At 36.4% G+C, this 26924-nt stretch overlaps 2 protein-coding genes across 2 annotated transcripts in view; one reads left to right on the forward strand and one right to left on the reverse strand.

Moving 5' to 3' along the window:
- Positions 1-5950: 5950 nt before the first annotated feature.
- On the reverse strand, positions 5951-11385 carry LOC137394010 (tigger transposable element-derived protein 6-like). Its single transcript, XM_068080726.1, has 4 exons — positions 11342-11385; positions 6561-7540; positions 6235-6417; positions 5951-5982 (listed from the first exon to the last, which is right to left on the reverse strand). Exons 1-4 carry the CDS (start codon positions 11383-11385, stop codon positions 5951-5953), a joined length of 1239 nt encoding a protein of 412 aa, XP_067936827.1.
- The window catches only part of LOC137393645 (rho-associated protein kinase 1-like), a 52742-nt gene continuing 36238 nt past the window's right edge, over positions 10421-26924 (forward strand). Inside the window, 5 exon segments of the mRNA XM_068080284.1 lie at positions 10421-10520; positions 11803-12026; positions 16988-17069; positions 25059-25159; positions 25610-25669. Coding sequence (XP_067936385.1) covers positions 11934-12026; positions 16988-17069; positions 25059-25159; positions 25610-25669 — 336 coding nt within the window. The 5' untranslated portion in view covers positions 10421-10520; positions 11803-11933.

Raw genomic sequence — 26924 nt, forward strand, 5'->3', positions numbered from 1 at the left:
ATATATATATATATATATATATATATAAGCTTCGCGACATTTTTGTAGTATATCTATATAGATATTTCTCAAAGTATGTTTTATGTCTGTATGTCGTGTGTCTGCATTACGGCTATAGCTATTAAAATCTTGAAATAAAGAATCCATACAGAAAATTTAATCTTCGACCCTACCGTTTTCAAGTTCGACGCCCTACTAAATAGGCCACGGAGAATCAGTTTTTGGCTTGCCAATATATGTCGCTATATATGAGCACATACCCAACAGTTTTGCATACCACGCAGGGTGATTGTGTAAGTAAGTTATTGTCATTAGTTCGCTTACTAAAATTTTCCATTCGCCATCTGCCAGGCTAATAGCAAGTGGCAGGCAACTCTCATTACTTCTCATCTACTATATAAACGGCAATCGTTGTCTGCGTGTGTATGTGATTGAGTGTCCGCCTTATAGAGTACCGTACTTTTTGGACTATTACCCGCTACTAGGTATCTAGGGCGCATTAACGGGAATCTCCGGTTAGTACACGCCTCTATACATAACCTATTCAACGTTTTTACACAAAAATCATGTCATCTCTGGTTAGCGCGCCCCTTTACAGTGCCCAACGACACTGGTGCGTTTGAAACAGCAAAGTTGCTGCCGTGTTAAAAAGCACCGTCCTGAATTCTGCGGCCTATACAAAGGTGCCTATACAGTTATACAAATGTACTAATCGTTAAATAAAATAAATTAATGAATAGTAATTTACATACGATTAATATTTACTGCCAACGTGTACCGAGGTCACGCAAATGTTGGTTTCTTGCGGTCACTGGAAAAACGCAGTTCTCACCTACTAAATTTCTACATAAAAAAAGGTAAGTATTTCTTATTCAATGTTGTATTGTCTATGAATTGCCACACTTCCACTACATAACCCTTTCACTTGCGTCCATGTATAAATTTAGCTATCGGCCTACTGCCAGCCATTTTGCCGATATTGCTTAATATGTATACAATCTTTTTTCAATTTCAAACTCCATCTAGAAAGTTTGTTTTGGTTATATATTTCATTTTGCCAACATGTTAACAAGCACTGCTATACAAAAAATTCGTTGTATCTATACTTTGTGCATTGATAAAGCGATGTGAAGCTACAAAGCAAAACAATCTTCTACAATGTTCCTTATTCTTACAAAACCATTACTTTCATCGCCATCAGAGTCAGTGCTGCTATTGCTATTTTAATTATCTGTGTAATCACAAAAATCTGAATCGGCTATAATGTCATCAACATAAGTAGTTATTTGTTTTTTAATTCGGACGCCTTTGATGAACTTACACAAAAATGTTCGTCTTTAAGTTGGAAATCCCCAAACAAAGATTAAAATATTAAACTTTAGGCTAATTTTATAGAGAAATCTTAGGACAACACTGTCACTACCATAAAAGTCTTAAAGATCGTTGGTTATGTTATCAACGAATAATAAAATTCAGTTACTAGAAATTGCTGGAAAGTCGCAAAAATGTGTCTACGGCGGTCGAGCATAGAAAACGCATAAATGGGTCTACTTCGGTGAAAGGGTTGAAAACGTTGGATTTGCCACTGTTTGTGATAGTAAACATGTTCATTTCCTTTTGAGTTACTTTTGCTTTTTTACAGCTACGAGTACTACAGAACTACAGCTACTACAGAACTTGCACGGGTACTGCTACAGCGTTTTACCTACTAAATTTCTACATCGAAAAGGTTAGTACGTTTTATTCAATGTTGTATTGCCTATGAATCGCCACACCTCAACTACTTAATAACGTTGGATTTGCCACTTTTTGTGATAGTTGGACAAGTTCATGTCCTTCAGCAGCTGAGTTACTAATTATTTTCCAGCTACGAGTAGGCCTACTGTAACTTACTACTACAGAACTTGCACGAGTACTCCGAGGGTTGCGATAGGCGATGGTGAAAAGAAAGAGAGCAGCCGGTATCGACTTACTGTCACCCTGCTTTAGCCATGACCAGCTGTACATCGCCTGCTAAAAAGTAGGCACAAGCCGAAAACTGTTTGTTCATACACCCGACAGAAAAACAAAAAATGTTGTCTATCTGCAAGTGTTGCGCTGAACTAACATTGTGTTATTGTTATGTCATGCTATGTTCTTCATGTTCTGCTATACCACATGCAGCATTTTCTAACATATCTTTTAGTATAAATATATTTTCATGCATTCGTTATCCTTATTGTATCTCATAAAAAGGCTATCATGTTGGTGTTATGTTTTATTATTGTAAGGTGCTAATGCTGTATCTGCCTTGACATCATACTGTCTGTACTGTTATACATATAAATTTTATCGACACAACCTCATCACTGTTTGTATATACCATGTCAAAACACAGGCTATAGACAAAAAACTGGTGAGCTAGGATTAGTATTCTAAGCATGTAGTCTCCATTCAATAAATGCTGGCGATAACAAAATATTTTGTATAATTTTTTAGAAGATGCAAAACTTTTCAATACTGCCAGTTTGAAGAACTTCAGTTTGCCTAGCAATGTCAATTTCATTATCAGTTCTCTGGACACAAATAGGGCAACGCTGATTTGAGTAGTTTGAGACTGATGCATTGTAGACTAGCTGTAAAACGTATTGCAGATTTCCATTGTTCTCCCCAACATTATTGACATATATGACTGCATATGTGTATGCATAGTGTGATCAGGGCAAAAAATTTCAGTAGACTGTATATTTGGAGTTGTTTTACAGTATGAAAGACAACTCTCGATAAACTACTTGCTGTACATGAATCTGTTCCCGTGGATGGGTAATGCAGCTAGCGGTTTGGGGCCGTGGCGTCACCCGGGGATGCGCAGGAGAGCTTTCCACCCCGAGCGCAGCGAGAGTATCCAGGCGTGGCTTTCCGGATGAATGAGTTGGCAAGTGCGAGGCGATTGATTGCGAAGCGATTGAGTGCCAGGCGATTGATTGCGAGTGCAAGGCGATTGGTTGCGAGTGCGAGGCGATTGTTTGCAAGTGCGAGGCCATTGGTTGCGAGGCGATCGATTGCAAGGTGAGTGCGAGGCGGGTGCGGGCCGATTGATTGTGAGTGTGAAGCGATTGATTGTGAGGCGAGTGCAAGAGTGCGATTGTCAACTGCTCGGCGGGTAAAAACTGGTCAGCCAAGGCGGGGGCTCGGCGGCAGAAGTGCGTGATCGTCAACTGCAAATATAGACGGGTATGGATGGACGCATGAATCTAGACACATGAATCTAGAATATTTACTAGATTTTACACGCATCTAGCTGTAAAACACATTGCTGATTTCCATTATTCTCCCCAACATTATTGTCATGTAATATGTGTATGCATATTCAGGGCAACAATTTCAGTAGACAATTTACATAATAATACATCAGGGCAACCATTTCAGTAGACTGCATATTTGGAGTTGTTATACAGTATGAAAGACAACTCTCAATAAACCTTATGCTGCGCGTGAATCTGTTCCTGTAGGCGGGTAATACAGCTAGTTGTTTATAAGCTGATTTTTAACACTCGGGCAACGCTGGAGAGCACAGCTAGTATATATACAGTAGCCACTCCTACAATGTAAATAATCTGTTCCAGAAAATTTTACGTTATAGGGAATTAACTTTATACGAACAGTAAAACACGTGTAAAATGCTTAATCCGTTCTGAGATCTTTCCAAACTCACTCCTTTGGTTATACAAAAAGAAAAAGCTAGAATCAATTTTTTAACTTGTTGGCTGTAATAACTGCAATATTATTAGTTTGCATTGACAACATGTCTCCTTTTCTGATAAATTTCACTGGTTTTATAGACTCTGATTGTGGTAATATTACAATAAGTTGATGGGGAACGCACAAATTCAACGTCAATTTACAACTGGCTCAACTGGATCATTTGGAGGCGGCGTTCAGATATAGGCTGACGGTCAATTTTTCAAATGGCTCGTCAGAAATTTTGAAAGATAAATTTAGCCCTATTACAGGCAAAGCGAATGTCACCTATATTTTGCTCTCTTTTTCCGGTAGAGCAATATTAAACCTTTGGGATGCAATAAATCTAGTAACTTATCTTTGCCTTGTCAAAAATCTCTTAATAAATGCACATAGAGAAATAAATGTATCCCTACCAGTTGATATCTATTGCTAGCAATTGGCCTGAGATGATATTTATTGTCTGCGTCCTTCCTTGCAATTTGTTGGCATTTTCAATTTTTATTTCATTCTAAATTTGAAGACATATTTTTATTTCATATATATATTTAACACTGTTCAATAAAATCTTATTGTACTCTTTGATATGTTTGCTACAGTTTGCAGCCAAAACTAGCTTTTTATGTGGAATAGAAGTGGAATTATGAGCATCGGTTCATTGTGGGCCGTGTTAAAATAGCCGCAAGGATGCTATTAAATAACATGATATAAATCTGCGTATTTAGAAGTTATACAATAATAATCTATCAAATGATACAACTATACATTCACGAACATATTTATGTGACATAAACGAATCATACTTATATTACATGCAGAAACAAAAATTAACGTTTTTAAAGCAAAAATATTTCCATCGTTTGCTCAGATAGCTACTTTCTGATTGTTGCTTTCGATGGAACGAAAATCCTCTAGTCGTTCAATACCTTGAACAATGTATTCTGACCTCAACTCTTCTTTTGCAGTGCTGAACTAATCGATATTAGCGTCCAAACAATTTGTTGGCAGAGCAAAACTTTCACGCGCTGCATTTAGCGCTAATGTAATGCGTAAAAGTTTGCTCGGTTTAACGTAACCTTCGGTCCAAATTTTGTGAGTCGGTTTTTATACGCATGTCCTTCGAAGTAATAGGACCGCACTAAACAAGGAACTACTATTAGCCTGAGTCAGTAATTATTTTTATAGCGTTGCTTTGAAAGTTAATCTACCATCGTAAATTTAAGTCGGTTTTTTATATATGTAGGCTACTTCGAAGTAGAAAGACCGCGTTAAACAGAGAATTACTACTAGCCTGAGACTATTATTGATTATTGCTACAGTGTTGCTTTCAAAGCTTTAACGAAAAAATGAAAAGCTTTGGAATTGTATGAGAGAATTAATTATTATTGATATAAGCGATCCATTATTAAGACGATTTGGTGGACACTTTTCTCCTGATCAGTTGATATTATGGGCTCATAAAGATCAAATGTCAAAATGGCAAGTGGACAAATGAAGGTGGCGTTCAATTGGTGAGTGACGGTTTATTTTTCAACCCTTCTCTCAGGATGACAGTCAATTGGAGGTGGCGTTCAAATAGAGGTTTTACAGTATACATGTATATATACACATAAATATATACATATATAAATACATGTATATATAGTAAATAAGTGATATATGAATCACCTCAAAACTTGTAGCTAAATCTGTTGAGGAACAATGGCACAAAATAAATTTGGTAGACTTGTTAACAACAGTGATATCAACTATTTATGTGACACCCACTGGGTCAAATAGGATTTTTTTTAAAATAATTAGTTCAAGTAAACTAAAACATAATGTAGGCCACATAAATATATTGCAAGTATTATATACAGTGAAACATGGATAACTCAAACTTCACGGGACCGAGCGAAAGTGTTTGAGTTATCAGAGCGTTCAAGTTATCAGAGCACAGTCACAAGTGAATGTATTTATCAGTAGATACATATACAAACTACATGTATATATAAAACTAAAGTTTAGGTTGTTTGTTGTAAGTTAAAGGGCATCTGATGTAGAGTTTTAAAGTATTTATCAGAAAGTATAGATATTTTTATACATTTGAGATTCGTGTGTTGTTTTAGGTGATGTGACTGCCAGAACTTTTTCAGATTAAAATTGGCAAAACTTAATCGCGGTTAAAATGCTCAGAAGACAGTTTTTCTTCGTAGTGTTTTACTCGAGATCAATTTTGCCAATTTTAATCTTAAAACGTCTTTTCAGTCACATCACCTAAAACTGCAAACAAATTTCAACCCAATAGAAAAATATCTACTCTTTCTGATAATTTTTAAAACTGGACATAAGTAAACATTTATGACCAATGCAAAAAAGCATGCTTTACATCTGATCAGTTGTTTCATTTAAAAAACTTATCGAGTGTTTTCTGTGACAAGGTATTTTTTTGACAAAGATCAACAGTGTGACTTATTGTAGAAATAGATTTTAAACAGTTATTATAGTCCTTGCACTCTCTCGTATCTATAAAACGTCTTAAGACATCTAAAGCGTTGTTTGCATCAGCCAAGGTAGGTGGATCAGGTTCAACAATCTCAGCCTCATCCTCTCTATCGGACTCATCGAGAGTACCACAATATGTCACGGACTGCACAATCTCTGCATCACTCAAATGCTCAGCAACAGTAATGTCTGCATCAACCACTAAAAGCTCATCTGCAAAACCAAACTTGAATTTAAGCTAAAGTAACACTATTTTTAAAACATTTGTTAGGCACCTTAGACAGTCATAAATTTAGCCCTTTATTGGGTCGAGTTCATAATAATGTAACAGCATTGGCTATTTCAAGATTACTTACTTGCTGTCACATTTGATGTAGAATCTATGGTGTGTAGTAGAAGATTTAGATTTCTCACCGTGTCACCTTCTTCATTATCATCAGCAGTTAAAGTCGCATCTGTTTGATCAAGGTTGGTATGACCAAACCCGTGGTGAAAACAGTTGGCAATCGTTTCTTTTGTGACACGGCTCCATGCTCTGTGCACCCAGCTTATTGCTTGCAAAACATTGATAGAAGCATCTGGCTTCTTTCCATGAGTGTCAATGTAATCAACAGTGAATTGCAAAACTTGCTGACGATAGTAAGATTTAAAAGTTCGAATGATTCCTTGGTCCATAGGTTGCAGCACGCTTGTGGTATTGGCTGGTGTAAATAGAAGCCTGATTGACATAAGCCCATTCAAAGTTGGGTGTGCTGGACAGTTGTCAATGATGAGAAGCACTTTCCTGTATTTTCTGGTCATCCGGCGATCAAAATCTCTTACCCATGTTTGAAAGATGTCACTCACCATCCAAGCCTTCTTATTGTGGTAATATTGACATGGAAGGTTAGTAACATTTTTAAAACAGCGGGGATTTTTGAACTTTCCTATTACAATAGGAACTTCCTTCTCGGTGCCCGACATATTAGCGCAAAGTGCCACAGTCAGTCTTTCTTTTGACAACTTCCCTCCACTACACTTCTCCCCTTTAAAGTGCAACGTTTTGTCGACCATGAGCTTGTAAAACAACCCGGTTTCGTCCATATTGAATATGTTATCATAAGTGTACGTTTGAAGTAATGGAGTAAGCACCTCTTTTTTCCACTTTTCCACTTCTCCAACATTTACTGCAGCTGACTCTCCAACAACTATCTGACTGCCAATAGAATGCCTTTTCTTCCACCTGTCGATCCAACCGCGAGAAACAGTAGTATCCTTTCCTAAATCCTGCAAAAACTTGTTAGCCTTTTCTAACAAAATTGGCCCATCGATAGGTACGCCTTCACTACGCACTTGTCTAAACCAAGTCAATAATACACCATCCAAATCATCGTGCGACGTTGAACGATCTCTTAGTCTTGATGAATTTTGGTCACATAACGATCTTATTCTTTCTTTTTGTTTAATCCATGTTGACACTGTACTTTTTGGAAGATTTTCTCTTCTTGATAATGCTGATAGCTTTTGTCCTGCTTCGATTTCCTCGAGTACTTTAAGTTTGTCAGAAGGTTTCCACGCTTTTCTTTGCTTGCGTGATGCCATCGTAAAGTGGATGTCTGTTGTAGTGGGCGCCAAGCCACGAGCCTATTTGTGACATTTTATCTTTATGTATCCGCATATAATCGCTGTTACAATATGTACATGTATTTTGCATTCTGTGTCTATCTTTATTAAATTTTTATCGCCAATACCTTCTAACGTTTATAGCTTGGCCGTAACTAAGCAAACGTCTTAGCGACCCTATTAATCATTTTTATACGATTTCTTTTTCGGTTCTATTATACGGTACGGGGGAAATTATACGTACACTATACGCGTACTAAAAGCGCTTTCGTTAAGAAAGCAGTGTAGTCTCAGCTCCGCGACTAGTGGAAACTCTTTCGAAATAAATTGAGCGGAAACCACGTTTGTGAATTCGGCAAAAAAACTGTTCGAATTAACGGTGTCGAGGTCGAGTTATATAGAGCCATTTATCATTGCGTGGGAACGGACCAAGCAAATCCATTCGAATTAACCATGTGTTCGCTATATCCGAGGGCGAGTTATCCATGTTTCACTGTATATAATATGCCAGCAACATTTAACAAAAAAATTTGCAAAACTTATGTTATTTTTTTACTTAATAGTGGAACGCCCAGTGTTGCACAGGTATTTATAAAATCAGCTTATAAACAGTGACAGGTAATGTAGTTGCCTGCCACTTGCCATTAGCCTGGTATATTGCCAATGGCTGATTTGAGTAAGCTAGTAACCTATTGCTAAACTTACTAATAAGAGCCATGCGAGTAAGCTTTAATCATGCTGCGTAATGCAAAGTCACATTGTGTATTTTCACAAAAATCTGCTCATATTGCCCAATCAATCGCCTGGGGAACGGGAGGTTCCGAGATTAAATTTTCTGTGCTATGGATTCTTCATTCCAAGATTTTAATACCTATAGCTAGACACACAGAATCACACAAACTTTGAGATATATATATATATATAGATTCTTATTGTTTATTATCATTTCTATTATTATTTCTTGGTCAGAAAAAGAATCAATGTGTACTGAACAGATGCAAGCAATGAGTTGAAATCAATACTCCCTTCTTTATCACTCTAATTACAATCAACTAGGCCATTGAATATTGCTTTTTAATATGCCTTCAATTTACAGTTGACAACTGCATATTCTCTGCATCAACATTATCCAATACTCGCATGTAATATCCTTCAATGGCATTAATTTTGTTTAGTAACTTGATCTTGCAGTTTCCGCGATCTGTAAGATTCATAACAGATTCGAGCAGTTCCATGCACTGAAATCAACATTTGCTAAATGCGGACATTCATGCATTTTCTGCAACTTGCCATCTCAAGTATAGTAGCTGATTACAATGGCTTGAAAGTAACATGATTCTTCGATATACTTGAAATTTAATCATAAACTAATGTTACCGAGATTTCCATAAAGTAACTTTCTATGGTAGGCCTATGTGCTAATATGAGAGTGATTATATGAAATTTTGGTATTTGGTGAGGCTTATAAAGAAAACGAGCCTACTTCAAAACTTGCATCAGTACTAACTAATCTAATAGCATATATACTACCACAATATCTGAAAGCCCTGGCCCATTTATGTGAAAACTCTGTAGGTCACAAACCTTGCTGTTGGGCACTAATGTGTTAAATCACATAATTTGCATTGCTAGAAGCCTTCTTTTTTGTTTTCTATGATTTTATTTTAATGCTATGAGGTGCCCATTTGACACCGGAAAGTTTTGAAGGACAAAGCTCTAATAACTGTGTTGGCATTACTTGATAGCTATCGTACCCTTTAATTATGAGATTTGCAGCAGAAGCACACACTTTTATCATACTGCCCTCCATACAGACCCAACATTTCCAATCACAAAACCTTGAAGACTAAAATCTGATGCGGTCAAGTGGGCAACAATCGCAGCCCCTTTGTTTGACTTGTTCGCGATGTTAATTACGATCTTTATCATAAACAAGGTGGTAATCCTGAGTCAACACTTTGGCCTCTTTCTGGTCCTTATGCACATTTTACTCTATTTAACTAAATGTACATCTTATAAACATACGTATAGAACATCTATAATATTTAGTGGCAAAATGTAAAATTAATTAAAAATAGGTGGCATCTGTGATAGAATGCTACCATGGCAGTAGAGGAATTTTTTAGCTAAAAATAAAATCGAAAAATGTCTTTCAAGCAAATTGAACCACTGGTCCGACGTATCCCTTAACTCAAATAAGCACTCTCATAAAAAGGACTGAACTAGACCATTTACAACTATCGCAGCTGACTGTTCTCTTTTACGTCTGCGTGCCTTTTTCGATTTTAGGAACTAGGGTTAATAAAGCTGTTGGGTTTCGTTAACCTCCCCCAGCAATGAACATCCATAGAAAAGACTAACTAGCCTCAAAACATCAAATCATTGTGTAACATTAATACAATTTGTTTTACATTTTTATTTTGTGTTTGTTTATTGTATATTTAAATAATAGTTCTACATATTATTTTATCAACTTTGTTTCATTTTAGCTATTTTTCAGTTCTCACTTCATGGACAACTCCCAAAACCAGTCATCTAAATGTTGAAGTAAATTCGTCAGACAGCGAACAATTTATAACATTCAGGCAGTGGGAATCTCAGATATCTAACTATTAGTTCAAAAAACAAGCGGATTTTAAAAGCGTTTTTAAGCATTAGTGGAACTTGGCCAGTTTAGCGCAGCCAGTTGAGATATCCTTTTAACGAAAACACTGGTGAGAGTCAATGTAATTTTCTTAAAATGCTTTCGAGAAGTAGCGTGAGTAGTATTTTGTTGCGATTTCTGTATCTTTTTTACTGTTTCAGTATGCAGTAAGCAAAGCTTTGTAGTATGTTTTATAAGTACGGTGTTAACTTTATTATTTGATGGAACTAGCAGATGCCACTCCCCGTTTTATCGAAATATTAGCCAATGTGCAAGACCAGTCTACGACCTGCCCATATATTTATTCTTTTTAATTGCTGCAATGCGTTTAAAGGCGAGTTGCAATATTGGTCAATGTTTTTTCAACAACAACAACTCCATGTCAATTGCTCGTCGTAGAACAACTTTGGAACATTTCGGTGAATCCCCTCAACGAAAAGCCAAATGTATTACATGTATGTAATAATATTTGGTGATTGTTATAATATTTTAACGATATTATACTTCGAATACAATGAATTTTGGTGGTTTTTTAATGCCAATACTAGTTATTGAAACCTAAATTTCGCGTATTCTGGCAGCATACGACGAAAATAAAAATGGGTTTTTGTAATACTAAATTCATTTCAGTGCAAAAAACACTTTAGCAATTTTTCTTCCTAGTTTTGATAATCGCTTGGCTGTTTGATTCTTTGGCTGAGCGAGTTTTTGGGATTATGTTTTACCTAGACTAGATACGTTTTCCGAATTTGTCTTGAAATGCATTTTAAAGGCTAAAATGATAGTTTTACTTTACACAAATCATGTTGTGGAAATGATTGTCAAAGAGCTCTTAAACTTGTCGTCAGTTTTCACTTTTTTACAGCCACTAGTATGCTTTGTGCAATTTACCTTGCAGATTGTGCACGTTTGGTTGTTGATTCGCCTATCGACATTTTTATTCACTGCAATTTCTTATGATTTAGTTGTGTATTACAATTACAGAATTAGACAGTTTGTCTAGACCACTTTTAGGGAAATCAAACATTTTTGTAAGGTTTACTTTACCTCTCTATTCTTTACTAAGAGAGTTTGTATGTTAAAATTTGTGCTTGTACCTTCTCTAAGATGTGCGTACTGTTTGATGCTTTCAAAATCTGCGAAACAAATTTTAGTATGTTTGTCGCTCTGGTCCATCAACTGCATTATGTATGTTGCTGTATTTTGTGTAGCTGTAGAGCTCTGGAAATCTGTTGAAAATGATCTTTATATTGGGTGATGCAAGGCATTAACTTTATCGATTCTTCATTTAAAATCGGTTTTGGGTTTTTTATTGAAAGAAAGTGTGTTTAAACATTATTCATTCTTTTTAGAATGCTGAAAAGACTAGGTGAAAGATGTGAAGAAATGAAAAAGTGCTGGTAACTAGAAGATGTAACTGGTTTAGTTGGACTGGCTTCCATTGTTGTCTTCTCCTTTTCTCTCTTGCGACTCTGCAATCGCAATGGCTCACGACATTGACTATAAGACAAGGCTCAAGTTTATAGAGGACCAAGTGCTCAATCCCAACAGTGCAGTCAGTGTAGATGGTTTACTCGTGAGTAATCAGATTTCCTTGTCCTCAAACAAGAGTCCAAAACTGTTCAAATATGACCTATCTCAAAGTTTGTTATTTATTAATTTGTTATCTTAAATCTGGATGGTTTTTTATACCTTGAGCAAAAATGTAAATCGAGGAAAAAGTTCAAATAACAGGATTAAAGGTTAACTGACTGAATTTTAAAGTTCGATGCATTTGTACCGATATAATCATGCTAGTCTGTTTTTTTAGCAGTGATTTTGATGTTAGATCAAAAAACCAGTTTTGGAGACCAAAAAAAATCTTATGGTTCAAGTTGTAACCTGTGATATAAGACGGACATGTTTTGGCAAAACACGTATTTATGGATTACTGTGTCCATGCCAATGATTCACCAATGCACGAACGTGAGACAAAAGCACTTCTGTTGATCGCCATTCTTGTGCATTTGCTTATGTAGTTGCAATGCTACGTTGTTAGGGTTACCCAACATGGCGGATGTTTATAATGCATCAGATTTCACTAATGATGAAAAATTGTGGATCATACTTTTATGTTTCACGTTAACATTGGAGTTTCGGTTATAGAATTACCTTAATGAGCTTGTGCGCACATCTTATGGAATGCATTAGCAAGCAATTTTTCCTTCACACAAATGGAAAGTTTAAAGAATTGTCCATAATAATACTATTCACAAAAGTCACCTATTTACAACAATGAAAAATTTATCTGAAAAATTTTTATTTGATCAATTTTAGGTAGTCAAGTTCAAAAACTAGCAATTTGAATATAATTACCTATATAGCGGTCGATATTTTGCAAAGATCACGAATCTTCCTGTCCATTTTCATGACTTGAAAATGTCGATAAAACTGGGTATTTGGTCAGAAAAATATTATTGAAGATTCAATCTATAATGCTTTTTGCTGCTGTTAATGCAATAAAAATTTGTGTTGCCAGTTAATCTTTATAGAGCCACATGGAAAAGTATGTTTGTATTAGGAAGGTGGCTACATTTGACCAATTTACGATAGGTTAACAAAAGGAATAGTGTTAAACCATAACTGCCACGAACAACTTTTATCGTAATTACTAGGTAAATCAGACACGCTGATTCCGGTTTTGTAATCAAAATAAAGATTAGGCCACTAACTTTTAGAGTAATGAAGGATTTTTTATAGCGTTTTAATATCGGTCTCGAAAACAACACGATCGGCATAACAAGCTCCGCCCATAAATACATGACGTAACCCAGCTTTTTAGGAACAGAAGTTACGTAGGGATGTTTAGACCGATTTAGAATAGTAGAGATGGGTGTTTTAAAATCTATTAATATCTAAATTCAGCCTTAAAAATAATATCAGTCTTTTCTGAAAGGTAGATAATCTATTTAGCATTGCATATTTAAAAAGCGCGATAACAACGCTAGCTTGTGATAAAACCGCGCTTTTTGAGCTCATTTTCCTCGGCGTCCAGCCCATTTAAACGTCATGTAACAAGCTGCGAGCAATTTTAAATAGTTTATATCCCTTTCATAAGAAACTGAAATTATTTTAGAGGCTGGATTTAGATAATAATGGGTTTTAAGACACCCATCTCTATTATTCTAAATCGGACTAAACATTCCTAACTTCCGTTTTTGAAAAAGCTAGGTTTCGTCACATATTTATGGGCGGAGCTTGTAATGCCGATTGTGTTGTTTTCAAAACGGATATTGAAACGCTTTAAAAAAGCCTAAATGACTTTGAAGGTTAGTGGACTAATCTTTATTTTGAGTACAAAATCGGAATCAGCGTGTCTGATTTACCTAGCAAAAACGATAAAAGTTGTTCGTGACAGTTATGGTTTAAGTATTAGACAGAGAAGTGCTACTAACTTTGGAGTAACACTAACTAGCAAAGAGTGACACTGGAACCGTATCATTAGCATTAACTGCTGCTGATGCCACATTAGTGAAAGCAAAAATACTAACCTAAGGCTAGCATAGAAACCTTGAGATTAGTAAGAGATGTACCACTAGCTAAAGCTTAGGTGGGACATGCTATTAGCAGAGGACTCGCACATAAAGGTCTTACTGGGCACTGTTGGTAAGCGATGTGTTACTAGGGCATGGTTGGTCAGGGATGTATTACTAGGGCATGGTTGGTCAGGGATGTATTACTAGGGCATGGTTGGTCAGGGATGTATTACTAGGGCATGGTTGGTCAGGGATGTATTACTAGGGTATGGTTGATAACGGTATGCTGCTTATAGAAGGTCAATAAGGGTATAGTACCTGCCACGGGTTAGTAAGACCTGTACTCCTATTATCAGGTTAAAATATGCACTACTCGCATGAGGTTTTAAAAATAATGATTTTTGAGTAGAAAGAATATTTACAAGCGCCCTGTTAGCAAGAAAAATTCAAGCTTGCATTGCGTAGGTTGGTTTCTTGCCTGGCATTGGCATTGTTTGCACTTGCTTAATGAGTTCAACCAGCATACCTCTTACACTTTGCTATCGATTGTTTACATTTGCATTGAAAGTGAATAGGTTCCGTTTATTATATCTATTATCTGCCATCTAGTACAGAAAAATATGATAGGGTACCTTTTAGACTATCCAATGCTTGTTATGGGGTAGTAATATGTTGGATGAGGCCTCAGCCAGTTATTAGACGTGGATCAAGCGTTTAGGTATATATGAACACGCTAGGCCATGAGAACTAAACCTACCATTTGCAGTATGGTTGTGTGCTAGATTTCACACCTGTGCTCATGTTATACAGGCTAAAATGCATAAAATATTAACTGTCGATTATTGCTTGCAACAGAAAGATTTGAAAATCACAGGCTGTGCTAGACAAATGTTTGAAATTACAAATGCAATTTGAGTCTTGATATGGTGTGAAGTCACACATGCATGTTGAATAGCGTAATAATTTAAACAGCAGGGCGCTTGTACTGTCATGTACAGTGTCTCTTGCACTGCATGAATAAACTGTGTTATCATGTTATGTACTAATAAGAATTGAACTACAGTCATACTTCGACTTACGAGCTTAATGCGTTCAGAGATTGAGCTCGTATGTCAATTTACTCGCATGTTGGTGCAATTTATTTATATATAGATCAATTAAATATATATTGATTGGTTTCCATACTCTAAAAATGCAAATGAAACACTCAAAACAAGATATTGTAACAGAAAGAACATGTTGGTTTATTGTCCTAATTTACCACATACTTTCAAAAAGTAACAAATAAAAAATAATGCAAGGAAATGTGATTAATTAAAATGTAACGTTAAATAGGCCTACGTACATACAATAGCCGCTAACGCTAACATTTGCCAGACAGGGAGATATAAGTTATTCTTCATTACAACGGTTGACTTTGATAAATTTAGATTTAATCAAAGTCTTAAAAGACAAACTTAGAAGCAAACCTAAAACCTTAAACCTTTGTCGTCACAAAGGGTTAATGCATGACCACTAGCCAACTTGTCCGAATGTCTATTTTTATAGTTTTGATAGATAGAACCGGCTTTTTCACATAGCATTGTTTCAGTTACGCTGTCACCGGCCAATTGTTTATCTTTTATCCCATGCCTGAGCAGTCTCTCCATCAGCGGTCGTGAAGATCGCTGCGTCGTTTAGAAACTATGATTAGGCCTTTTGCGAACTAAATGCCCTGAATATAATCCTTCTGTTTGATAATTGTGGATGTATTTCTGTCATATTGCTCAATCATGCACATTTCGCATATTTTTCAATAATTTTCCGTTTAATGTCAATTGTTATCATTTGCTTTTTCTTTGCATATCTTTCATTTTACTGGCAAACCTTCGGTCTACGCACAGTAGGCCTACTTTTAATTCACATAATTTTGCACTGAAAATCGCGCACAAAAACACAGTGCAAAAGTATAACCTGAGCAGTTGAAAAATACAGAGTGATGTTGTTCTCATAAAACACCTCCGACATACTTGGCGACTGACTCGCGTGCTTGTATCTCAAACATAGCTCGTATGTTAGTGCTAAAACTTGCTTAAAAGCTTGCTCGTATCTCAAGTTTCTCGTACGTTGGAGCACTCGTAAGTTGAAGTATTACTGTATATTGTTTAATTAGAGTACATAGTCTGTTTATAAGGTGTGGACAGTTTAACTGTATGAGAGAATGTAATTTCTAAGAAGGGCATTTCTATCAAATGCTAGCGTTTCGATATGTCTGGTTTACTCATTGACGCTTCGAGCAAACTTCTGTGTTCACTCTAATACAAGTACAGTTTCTCTTTGTTAACCGAATGAGTGTTTCCGCTTATCCTTCTCGTCGTAAAGGTTTTGTCTGATTATATTTTAACTCTCTTTCACACTTCCATAGGTAATTATATATTTAGACTCTCGACGTAATGTTCACCTGCTTTCAGCAGGTGTTGGCACAAAAAAGTTTCAAATTTTATTTTTTATATGGAGCAGCAAGATGTTAAGAGAACACGTGTTATTGTTAACAGTCCTTAATTGTTGTATGTAAGTTTATAAATGTACTGCTGCATGTGTGAGTTTGTGGGCTATGCTTGAGCTTGTATGTTCTCTTTCTTGGCTGTCAGGCGAAAAGGAAGGTCCCTAGTCAGCCTGTTGTCATAGCAACTGCAGTTCTCATATTATATGCGTTGTGTCTTGAGTTGATTACCTACAAACACGGTTATCATTGTTCAATGTCTAAGTACTTGACACATTCGTCAACGGGTTAGTAGTATCAGCAGTGTCGAATCACCTAAAGGCTACCTCAAACCTGTTACAGCTTTTCTTAAAAATACAGATAGCTTTGTATCCTGTCAATTGGTCTGGTCTTATCATTTGCAGAGATGAATCCTCTTCTTTCGATCTTTTGTTAGTGTGATTTTAGCATGTGATGTGTAACATTTTGACTTACTTTGCTATACTTTAAATGCACTACTTACGTGCCAAATTAAGGCCTAAATGCTTCTTACTTTTGTAGGATGGTGTCACCTCCCTTGTCAGCGATCTCAACCATCCGGCAATAAAACGAAACAAAAATGTCGAAAGTTTTTTATCACGCTGTAAGTAGAAATCGTCTGCTCCATTTGGCTTTGTCGCTTGTTCTGGTCATTTTATTTAAAACAATTCAGCTATGTCGTATTCACTCTTCAATTCCTTGGTCTGTCATGTAGATTATAATTGGTGAGCTAATTACCTCACCCTCATTGCATCGCCAGTTGCTGCCTCTGTTTTTTTCTGCCAATCCTCTTTGTTTTTGCTCATATAAAGTCATGGCTTATAAAAAGGGATATGTGGAAGTAATGCTAATTCTCTATATAGCCGTTTTTTTCTCCACTGTGTTGGTAATGAATCAGATTCATTACCTTCTTTCCACTATCAACATTGTCTATATGTTGGAAAGTATGATCGCACAGAATGAGGTTTCATGACAATGAAAGTGAAACCAGAGCTAAACACATTACCTTAGATGAGTATCCTGAATGCTAAATCCAGCCAATGGATTTTTCACAATGCTGTATATAAAATAGCTATTCTTTAGTAATACTTGCACTGGTTGTTTATTGGCTGATGACGTTTGATGAAGCACATCTGTAACTTTCTGAACCGCAGAGATTGCGCTAGAAATTAACAGAGTTAACCAACAAGATGTGTTTGATGGAACCACATTATGAACAAACACTGATGCATTGGATGTACTGCTACAATGAAATGCTCATGAGAAACACATTGGTCCTTGCCTTAGTGTGAAACATGGCTGTGAAGGCAGGCATTAAAATAGCCACACGGCCTATTATCTTATTAATACATTAGATTTAAGTCTCGAATTTGCAGATAAAATATCAATGTTGAAGGCAAAACTTCCTTTGCAGACACGGCTAAGCTTGCTGCCATACTGTGTTCATCCTATGTCAGGTATGGGCATTCCATAGAGTGCCCGTACCTGACCCCTCACTAGTGTCAATCATCTTTGTTTGTTGATGATAGGCAGACAGATGTGTATGCGAGTAGTAGGGACATGCATAGTTCTGTATGACAAGGGCAAGGAACACTCCTCTATCAACTGTCGCCATCGGCATCACACGATGCAAGAGAGGAATGATTATATAACCCGCTTGATGATAATCAGCCATTGGACAATGTAATGCTTTCACTCTTTCATATACCCAGCCTCTCGGGTTTGTGAATGCTTGCTTGTTTTGCGCTGAATGACACATTAGCGGCGTCCTATCAAATCCCTATACCCCCTTATCTTCTTTTAGTACCAGTCTTTACAGATACTTTATAAAATCTTGAAAGTGTGCTGAGTGCCATTTGGGGTGTCAAATGTCACAAGCATTGTTCAATGCTGGAGTATCTATGATATAGGTAGTTCCCGATTGGGTGATATAAGATATAAGCTTTAGTTTGTGAGAATACAGTATAGCTGCTGGCAGAAGGTATCACGAAGACGTGATGCTTTTTATGTTGATGTTTGGAACCTTATTTATCCCAATTTGTTCCAATATTCGCTCTCTGCTCTAGAGCAGCCAGTTTTATTGGTTCGTTTCGACAGTGGTTAGCAGAACTTGCTGGAACTCGCTGGATGGAATCGTGGTAATTCCTTTTACCACCAATGATAAATAGTGGATAATAACAATAATACAACCACCCCCAAACATTAATAAAAACATTGTTATTGTATAAAGCACAGCTGGCTTGCTGCATAGTCACTAAGATATGCTTCCTCAGTGCCCTGAAACATTTACTTAAATATAAACTTTCATAGCTTCCTCTTTCGTAAACCGATGTAGATTTTTCGTAGCTTATTCTAAGAAAAATCAGTGTTAGCAACTGCTAGTAGATCCTCTATGAAACCCCAAGTAATATATATATATATATTGCTTGGGGTTTTATATAGTATATATATAATATCTATATATATAAATCTCAAAGTTCCATGCACGTGCATGTGTTTCTCGGTTTGTCTAGCTATAGCTATTAAAATATTGGAATGAAGAATCCGTATCACAGAAGATTTGATCTCGGAACCTCCTGTTCGCCAGGCGAAATCCTTACTAATTACATTACACGAGATTGATGGGTTTATTTCATTGGGTTATATATGTGACAATCCATCATTTTTTCATCATCATTCATCAAGTCGTTTGCACATGCGCTCGTTCACGGAAAAGCTGCCATTTTTGTAGAAAACGATCGTTTTTCTTTGATTTATTAGTACTTTCAAGTGTTGTTTTAATACTATAATAAAAAAATGCAAACAAAAACATCGTTTTCAAATTATCATTGCAAGCAAAAGCTTCGTGTTTCTAATGATAAAATTGTATATAAAGATGGCCGACAACGATAAAATGGCGTCACGAAAAAACGAAGGATAACGCAATCTAGGCAGTTGCATCGTATGTGCTATGTCGAATTGCGCCGGTACTTTTATCGTTTGTCGTAATACGTGTCTTGGACTATATAAATTGCCAAAGCTGCTAGAATCGTGCTCGCTAATAATTTGTTTAGTCAATTAAAAGCGTTTCGTCGACGATTTCGGTGTGCATGCACAGCTCTGACATTTCTGTGAATTTCGGCCGAATAATTCTGTGTTTTTCATTCATTTTGTGATTTCGGTCAGAATCAACGAAAAATCGTTCCATGTGGTCGTACTTTTTCTCAAATTACCCATTAACGATGTGCCAGGCTAATGGCAAGTGGCAGGCAACTACACTACCTCTCAGTGTTTATAAGCTGATTTTAATACCAGTGCAACGCTGTGCATTTTGCTAGTATATATATATATGTGCGCGTGTGTGTGGTGCGCGTGTGTGGTGCGCGTGTGTGGTGCGCGTGTGTGGTGCGCGTGTGTGCTGCGCGTGTGTGCTGCGCGTGTGTGGTGCGCGTGTGTGTTGTGTCTGTGTGTATATACTGTAAACCTTCTAATTGAACGCCATGGCGCTCTATTTTTCAACCCTTCATCTATGGTGACAGTCAATTGGAGGGGGCAATCAGATAGAAGCCGGTCTATTTTTCAAATAGCTCATCAGACTTTTCGGAAAATAAATTTAGCTCTATCACGGGCGAGCGAATGTCGTCTATATTTTGCCCTCCCTTTCCGGTAGACCGATATTAAACATTTTGAATGCAATAAATATGCTAAGTTACCACGAACATCGTTGAATAAACTCTCATTGCACTCACTGATATGTTTGCAACATTTTGAAGATCTTTGACAAGCTGGAGGTAAGTTATCAGATTTACTGCATCCAAAAGGTCTAACATTACTCCGTCGGAAAGAGGGCAAAATATAGGCGACGTTCGCTTCGCCTGTAAAAGTGCTAAATTTATCTTCTCAAAATTCTGACGAGCCATTTGAAAAATGCAATGCCCGCCTTTATTTGCCCACCACCTTCAAATGACCACAATTATTGCAGAAGGGTTGAAAAATAGAGCGCCATGACATTCAATTAGCAGTTTTGCGGTATATGTATATATAGGCTATATATATATACATGTAAGTATAGGCTATATATATACATGTATGTAGTCCTATATTAGTTAAATGCCCAGGGTTGTCCGGGTAATAAAAGTCTTTACACAAAAAATTTATTTTTATTTAACATAAAACAACAGTTACCATTCTAACTCTCAAATTTCATATCATGAGAAAAGTGTTTTGTGCACTTTGAATAAATTAAGAAAAAAAATAAAACAACTGTAAAGGTTTTCAAACTTTGTCAAACAACTGCAACTTTTAAAGTTCATATCATGAGGAAAATGTTTTGTGCAGGTCAATTAAATTAAGAAACAAAATGAAACAACTATATAAATGTATATAAATAAAATATGTAAATGTAAAATAATTAGCAAGTAATAGCTAAATTAAGTCTGTTTTGCTATGATTACAATAAAAGATGATTTGGTAATGATACAATTAATACGAACTGAGAAAACAAAAGAAAAATGCTGAATATGTTGAACTAAAAATAACAATTGGTGCATAGAAGTGTGTGTAAAAAAGGTTACTGTTCCAGCAGAAGCTATCCATCAAGACTTTGAATACTAGTACAAATGTAAATATGAGATATTTTGTCAGACTGTTTTTGTCTGACCGAACGATGAGAATGTAGAGGCAATTCCTACTCGAGATAATACAATGTCCGCGTAAAAAGCGTTAGCCTTTACCGATTTAGCAATTGGACTTTGCGAAAATCCGAAAATAGAAGTTCACGAAAACCTGAAAAAGCGTCGTGTTTCATAGAGTTAACAGAGTTCATTGATTTTGAATTAATACGTGATTTAGCATGCGCAATCGAGAAAAGGGTATACAGTGTGTGATAAGAGCATTATAATCATAAGAACAGCGTAGCTTGGTGGCTAAATACTCGGTTCAAAACTTGCAGTTGTGATATTCGAGAGTTCAAATCCAGCAGAATGCGTGTTTTCAATTCCAAGATTTTAATTGCTATAACTGGGCATATTGAAGTAGTCAGAAATGCACACAACTTTGAGATTTGTATGTATATATGTGTGTGTTATTCCTAAACTATTATTCTTTATTATGAGGTGCTTTTTTATCTTAGAGTATTATATTGAGTGATTATTCAGTTACCATAAGGGAAGAAACTTTCAAATCAAAAGTAAAAAGGTTTTTCAGAGCATTGTAGACTGGTTTTAGATTATTTCTCATGAGTCTCCTGCAAAATCCGGTGTTCTGTTAGCGTAATCAAACAAAAACATTTGCAATTTGCTGCAAGCTGGAAGGGCCAAGTTGTAAAAGAATCAACGTATTTATATAATGGCTTACAAACGTAGCAATAATAACTAATAATATCCTTATGAAATTTAATTCATGAAATTTGATCAGATTATGACATCCTTTCATTAGTCAGTCACACAAAGTTCTACAATTACCTCACAAATAAAGTGTTTAAAACTTTTCAGGCATGACAAATATTTGAAGATAAAGGTAATCATCGACTTACGACTATTGAGACTTACAATCGTTTGACTTTATGACCATATTTTGGTAGACTGTCTGAGTAAAGAATCGGACAAACAGATTCAAATGTACCACAATCATGCTGCACAGCCTATCTTCTTCTTTCAGTCTGTAGTAGGTTCTGATAGGTACCATCAGTCGGAAGTGTTAATACTGATGCTATCAGAAATGCGTTCCTAGCATGTCAGTGGTCCCAATTGGGTACACAATATTGATCAGCCCAGTGACCTCTGAAGCCTTTGGTATGATATTAACTCCTTTAGTTTGTGTGAAACATTACAAATATAGAGAGCAAATGTGAAAAGTAGAAAACTTTAAAGGTTGACTTGCAACAAAATTCACATTACAGTTATTTGGTATCAAAAGATTCACCATGTCTTACTCTGCTGCGTTGTAGGTGCAAAATATTTGGAAATGTGATAACAAGCTCTTAAAAGCTAAAAATTGAACAGAATTCGTCGCCATCGCGAAACCGCCGTAGATTGGAATTAGTTTATTTATCTGACGTAGACGTAGTCAATCCATTTGGTTGTGGTTTGGACCAGTGATGTTCTCATGTGAATTGATAGGCGAATAAAAGGCTCAATATAAAACTTATCGTTGCACTAGTTTGTGACAAACACTTCGTGTTTTACTGAAGAGCCTACATCAAATATAGATGCTCGCTACTTTACAGTTTTTTTTCGGTTTGGTCTAATCGTCTAGTCGTAATCTGATCATGTGACCCATACTTCCTGCCAAACAGCGCGTATAATTTCTGCAGCTTTTTTCGACTATCGCAAGTGACCAAAATGGCTCGTCATGTTTATCAGAGGATGATATGCACTCCTTCGAGCTAAGGTTAAAAAATTAAACAAACTTTCAGGTAGGTTTTAAGATATCAGTGCTCAGAGTGACAGCATTACAATGATGATGAAAAAGGCTCGTAAGGACAATAGACATGGTTTTATTGAATGCGTGAAGTATATTTGGGAAAACATTTCGACGAATGAGTTTGCATGAAAGTGTAAACAGAAGCCATCTTGTTCAATTTACGTCCTTTTGAGCCGTATTGGAAAGAGATTCTAATCTATGGCAGTTTTGTGATGGCGGCGATTAACTGTTCGTTTTTGAGCTTTTAAGAGCTTGTAATCACATTTCCACATATTTTGCACTTACAACACAGCAGAGTAAGACATGGTGTATCTTTTGATACCAAATAAATGTGATGTGAATTTTGTTGCAAGTCAATCTTTAAGTTTTAATGGGTGACCTGCAACATAATTTACATTACAGTTATTTGGTATCAAAAGGTTTGCCATATCTTACTCTGCTGTGTTGTAGGCTCAAAATATATGGAAATGTGATTACAAGCTCGTAAAAGCTCAAAAACGAGCAGTTAATCACAGCCATCACGAAACCGGCTGTAGGTTGGAATCCCTCGCAAAACGGCTCACATGTGACATAGTTGGACGCTTCTATTTAAACTTTCATGCAACCTAATTCGTCGAAATATTTTCACAAATATACTTCACACATTCAATAAAACCATGTCTATTGTCCTCACGCGTCTATTTCATTATCATTGTAATGCTGTCACTTTGAGCACTGATATCTCAAAACCTAACCTAAAAATCAGTTTAATTCTTTAACCTTAGCTCAAGGGGTTGCATATCATCCTGTGATAAACATGAGGAGCCTGTTGGTCACCTGTGATGGTCAAAAAATGCTGCAGAAACTGTGCCATTTGGCAGGAAATATGCGTCGCGATCAGATTATGACTAGATGATTAGACCAAGCTGAAACGAAACTGTAAAGTAGCGAGCGTCTATATTTGATATGGGCTTTATCGGTAGAACCCGAAGTGTTTATCAAAAAACTAGTGCTGCAAGACGTTTTATATTGGGCCTTATATTGGCCTTTCATTTCAACAACGACCACATCGATTTGAATCCGTCATCAAAATAAAGGGATTCCAACCTACGGCCGTTTTTTTAACCGTTTGTTTTTAAGCTTTTAAGAGCTTGTAATACCATTTCCACATATTTTGAACATTCAACATAGCAGAGTAAGACATAGTAAACCTTATGATACCAAATAACTTTAATGTAAATTATGTTGCAAGTCAAATTTAACTTCCCAAAAAACTAAATGAACTGCTTTCATAATCAAGGTTATAGCAAGCTGTGACTGATTTCGGCTCATTCTTGCTGATTGCCATCACTAGGTGACTAAATTGTCTCACCTTATTACCATGTTAATTCATTTATCAAACTGTTTGTTTGATTCTTTACTCAGACAGTCTACCAAAATATGGTCATAAAATCAAACAATCGGAAGTAGCAAAGGCTGTAAGTCGATGACTACCTTTATCTTCAAACGTTTGTCATATCCGAAAAGTTTCAAACATTTACTCTATTTCTTGCATTTGAGGGTTTGTGTGGCAGAACGATGCTTAACAAGTAGGGAGAGTTAAATAGGCAGTCATGCAAGAGTACATTCATTCCCTTAGATTTGTGACTTGCAAACGTTGCTATCGACATACTATGGTCTAACTAGATTGAATTTAGTTAGCTACAGACAAGGAGACTTTGTCGTCCACTTTTCCCATAATTGTCAGCTGGCATATCCACAGTCACTTGTGTCCATCGCTTTTCTTGATTTTTCACATAAGGTGAAAGTAAAGGGCTGTTGCCTGAATGATTTTATGATGAGTTATTAGTGAATAATAGGCTACTGGAATAGGGGCGCTTTTTCCAGATCATTGCAGAAGATAATCTTTTGGTGCAGTATTGTCCTCTTGATGTCATGATTTACTTCATCTCTCACGCTCTGCCTTCAGCATGTCTGGGAACTCTCCTCTTGACTTGCCGACATTGAGTTTTCCGTCCGCTGTTTTGTATTCCATGATTTGTGTTCAATTAGCTTTGTGAATCATTCGCATCCTTTATTACAGGCCCATTTAGAGGTTGTGATGTAATACTTTTGTCTGCCAATGATGCTTTTTGCGTAGCTTTTGACTGAGTACGCATACAAAACTTTGGCTGCAGGTTCTGTCATGCAGCTAAACGCATTTATTTTTCAGATGAAAAACCTTGTAAACGGATCTATCAGATGCGGATGAAGGCCTCAGATTTCAATATTGTCAAGGTTATAGGAAGAGGGGCGTTCGGGGAGGTTCAGTTGGTAGGTCAACTAGGTGTCACGGCTTCGTGCTAGTGAAGTCAGTCACTCAGGCAGCTTGCTAGGGTAGCTTTGCTGTTTAAGTAACCTGTTTTTGAGTATTGGTCTTCATAATTATGACAGGAAATCTCTTTTGCTGCTAAATGGCGATAGATTTACCGAACAATGCTACTGTGGTTCCATGGTGCTGGCATACAAACAGGAGGTTAGTAGTTCGAATCACAGAAGGACCATTGGTGGTAGTAGGAAGGGCATCTAGCCACTATTGCTCCTGTGCCCAATCTCATTGGCAAATAGTCACAATATATTTTGCACTAGAATATACCATTTGCGGTGGTAACCCCTAAAATGGAACAAGCCGAAAGAAAACTTACCAACCAATGGACCCTAACTAACCTGTCGTTAAGTATTGGTTTTAACAGGAAGTCCCTATAAGTCCTTTTTTTGTTTTAGGTCCGCCATGTGACAAGTGGTCGAGTTTATGCTATGAAGTTATTGAGCAAATTTGAAATGGTAAGTCAAAGACTAGGAATTTTCATTGTGAAGTATGAAATGGAGAATTTTATTAAATATAATAACTGTGTTTTCACAATAAAATTCTTATTGTCGCGAGTAACTATGCATTTTAAAAACTCAATTCCTATAGCTGTCTGTAATAAGACTCGCTATCAGACTGTCTTTTTTTAATTAAGGGATAAAGATAATCATTACGCTAAACTTTTTAATGCTAGTCAAATTTCATAAAAGCTTGGATTGTTCACACTCCCTATCAGACTAAACCATAACTGTTAAGTACAACTTTTATCGTTTTTACTAGGTAAATCAGACACATTGATTCCGATTTTGTACTCAAAATAAAGATTGGTCCACTAACTTTCAGAGTAATGAAGGCTTTTTTACAGCGTTTTAATATCGAAGTGGAAAACAACAGGATCGGCACAACAAGCTCTGCCCATAAATACGTGACGCAACCTAGCTTTTTAGGAACGGAAGTTAAGGATGTTTAGACTGATTTAGAATAATAGAGATGAGTGTGTTAAAATCCATTATTATCTAAATTCAGCCTTTAAAATAATCTCAGTCTTTCCTGAAACGTAGATAAGCTGTTTAACATTGCATATTTAAAAATGAGCTCAAAAAAGCGCGATAACGGTGATAAATCCGCGCTTTTTGAGCTCATTTTCCTCGGCGTTCAGCCTATTTAAACATCATGTAACAAGCTACGAGCAATTTTATATAGTTAATTTACCTTTCATAGAGGACTGAGATTATTTTACAGGCTGGATTTAGATAATAATGTGTTTTAAGACACCTATCTCTATAATTCTAAATCGGACTAAACATCTCTAACTTCCGTTCCTGAAAAAGCTAGGTTTCGTCACATATTCATGGGCGGAGCTTATTATGTCGATTGTGTTGTTTTCAAGACGGATATTGAAACGCTTTAAAAAAGCTTTAATGAATTTAAAGGTTAGTGGACCAATATTTATTTTGAGTACAAAATCGGAATCAGCGTGTCTGATTTACCTAGACAATACGATAAAAGTTGTACATGACAGTTATGGTTTAATGGCTACACTAGGCATCGTAAAAGCCACAAACTCTTTGCACTACAGAGCAATGGGAAAACTATTCTATAACTACATGTACATAATTGAATCATCTATGCTGTGGTGACTCATTCCTACAACTACTGCCCCCCCCCAGCCCATTCCTTTCAAATAGTGAAGGCTATATCTACTGTATACATTATGCAGGCTGACTTCAT

This window comes from Watersipora subatra, chromosome 4 (genome assembly GCF_963576615.1).
Source record: "Watersipora subatra chromosome 4, tzWatSuba1.1, whole genome shotgun sequence".
NCBI lineage: Eukaryota > Metazoa > Bryozoa > Gymnolaemata > Cheilostomatida > Watersiporidae > Watersipora > Watersipora subatra.

Excerpts from the sequence above, each read along its gene's own strand:
- LOC137394010 (XM_068080726.1), bottom strand. The coding sequence starts at position 11,385 with ATGTCGATAGGCGAATCAACAACCAAACGTGCACAATCTGCAAG. Across the intron at positions 7,541-11,341 it reads AAACGTGCACAATCTGCAAG|ACAAGTGCGTAGTGAAGGCG; the intron begins GTAAATTGCACA and ends GACTTGGTTTAG. Across the intron at positions 6,418-6,560 it reads TACATCAAATGTGACAGCAA|ATGAGCTTTTAGTGGTTGAT; the intron begins GTAAGTAATCTT and ends TTGGTTTTGCAG.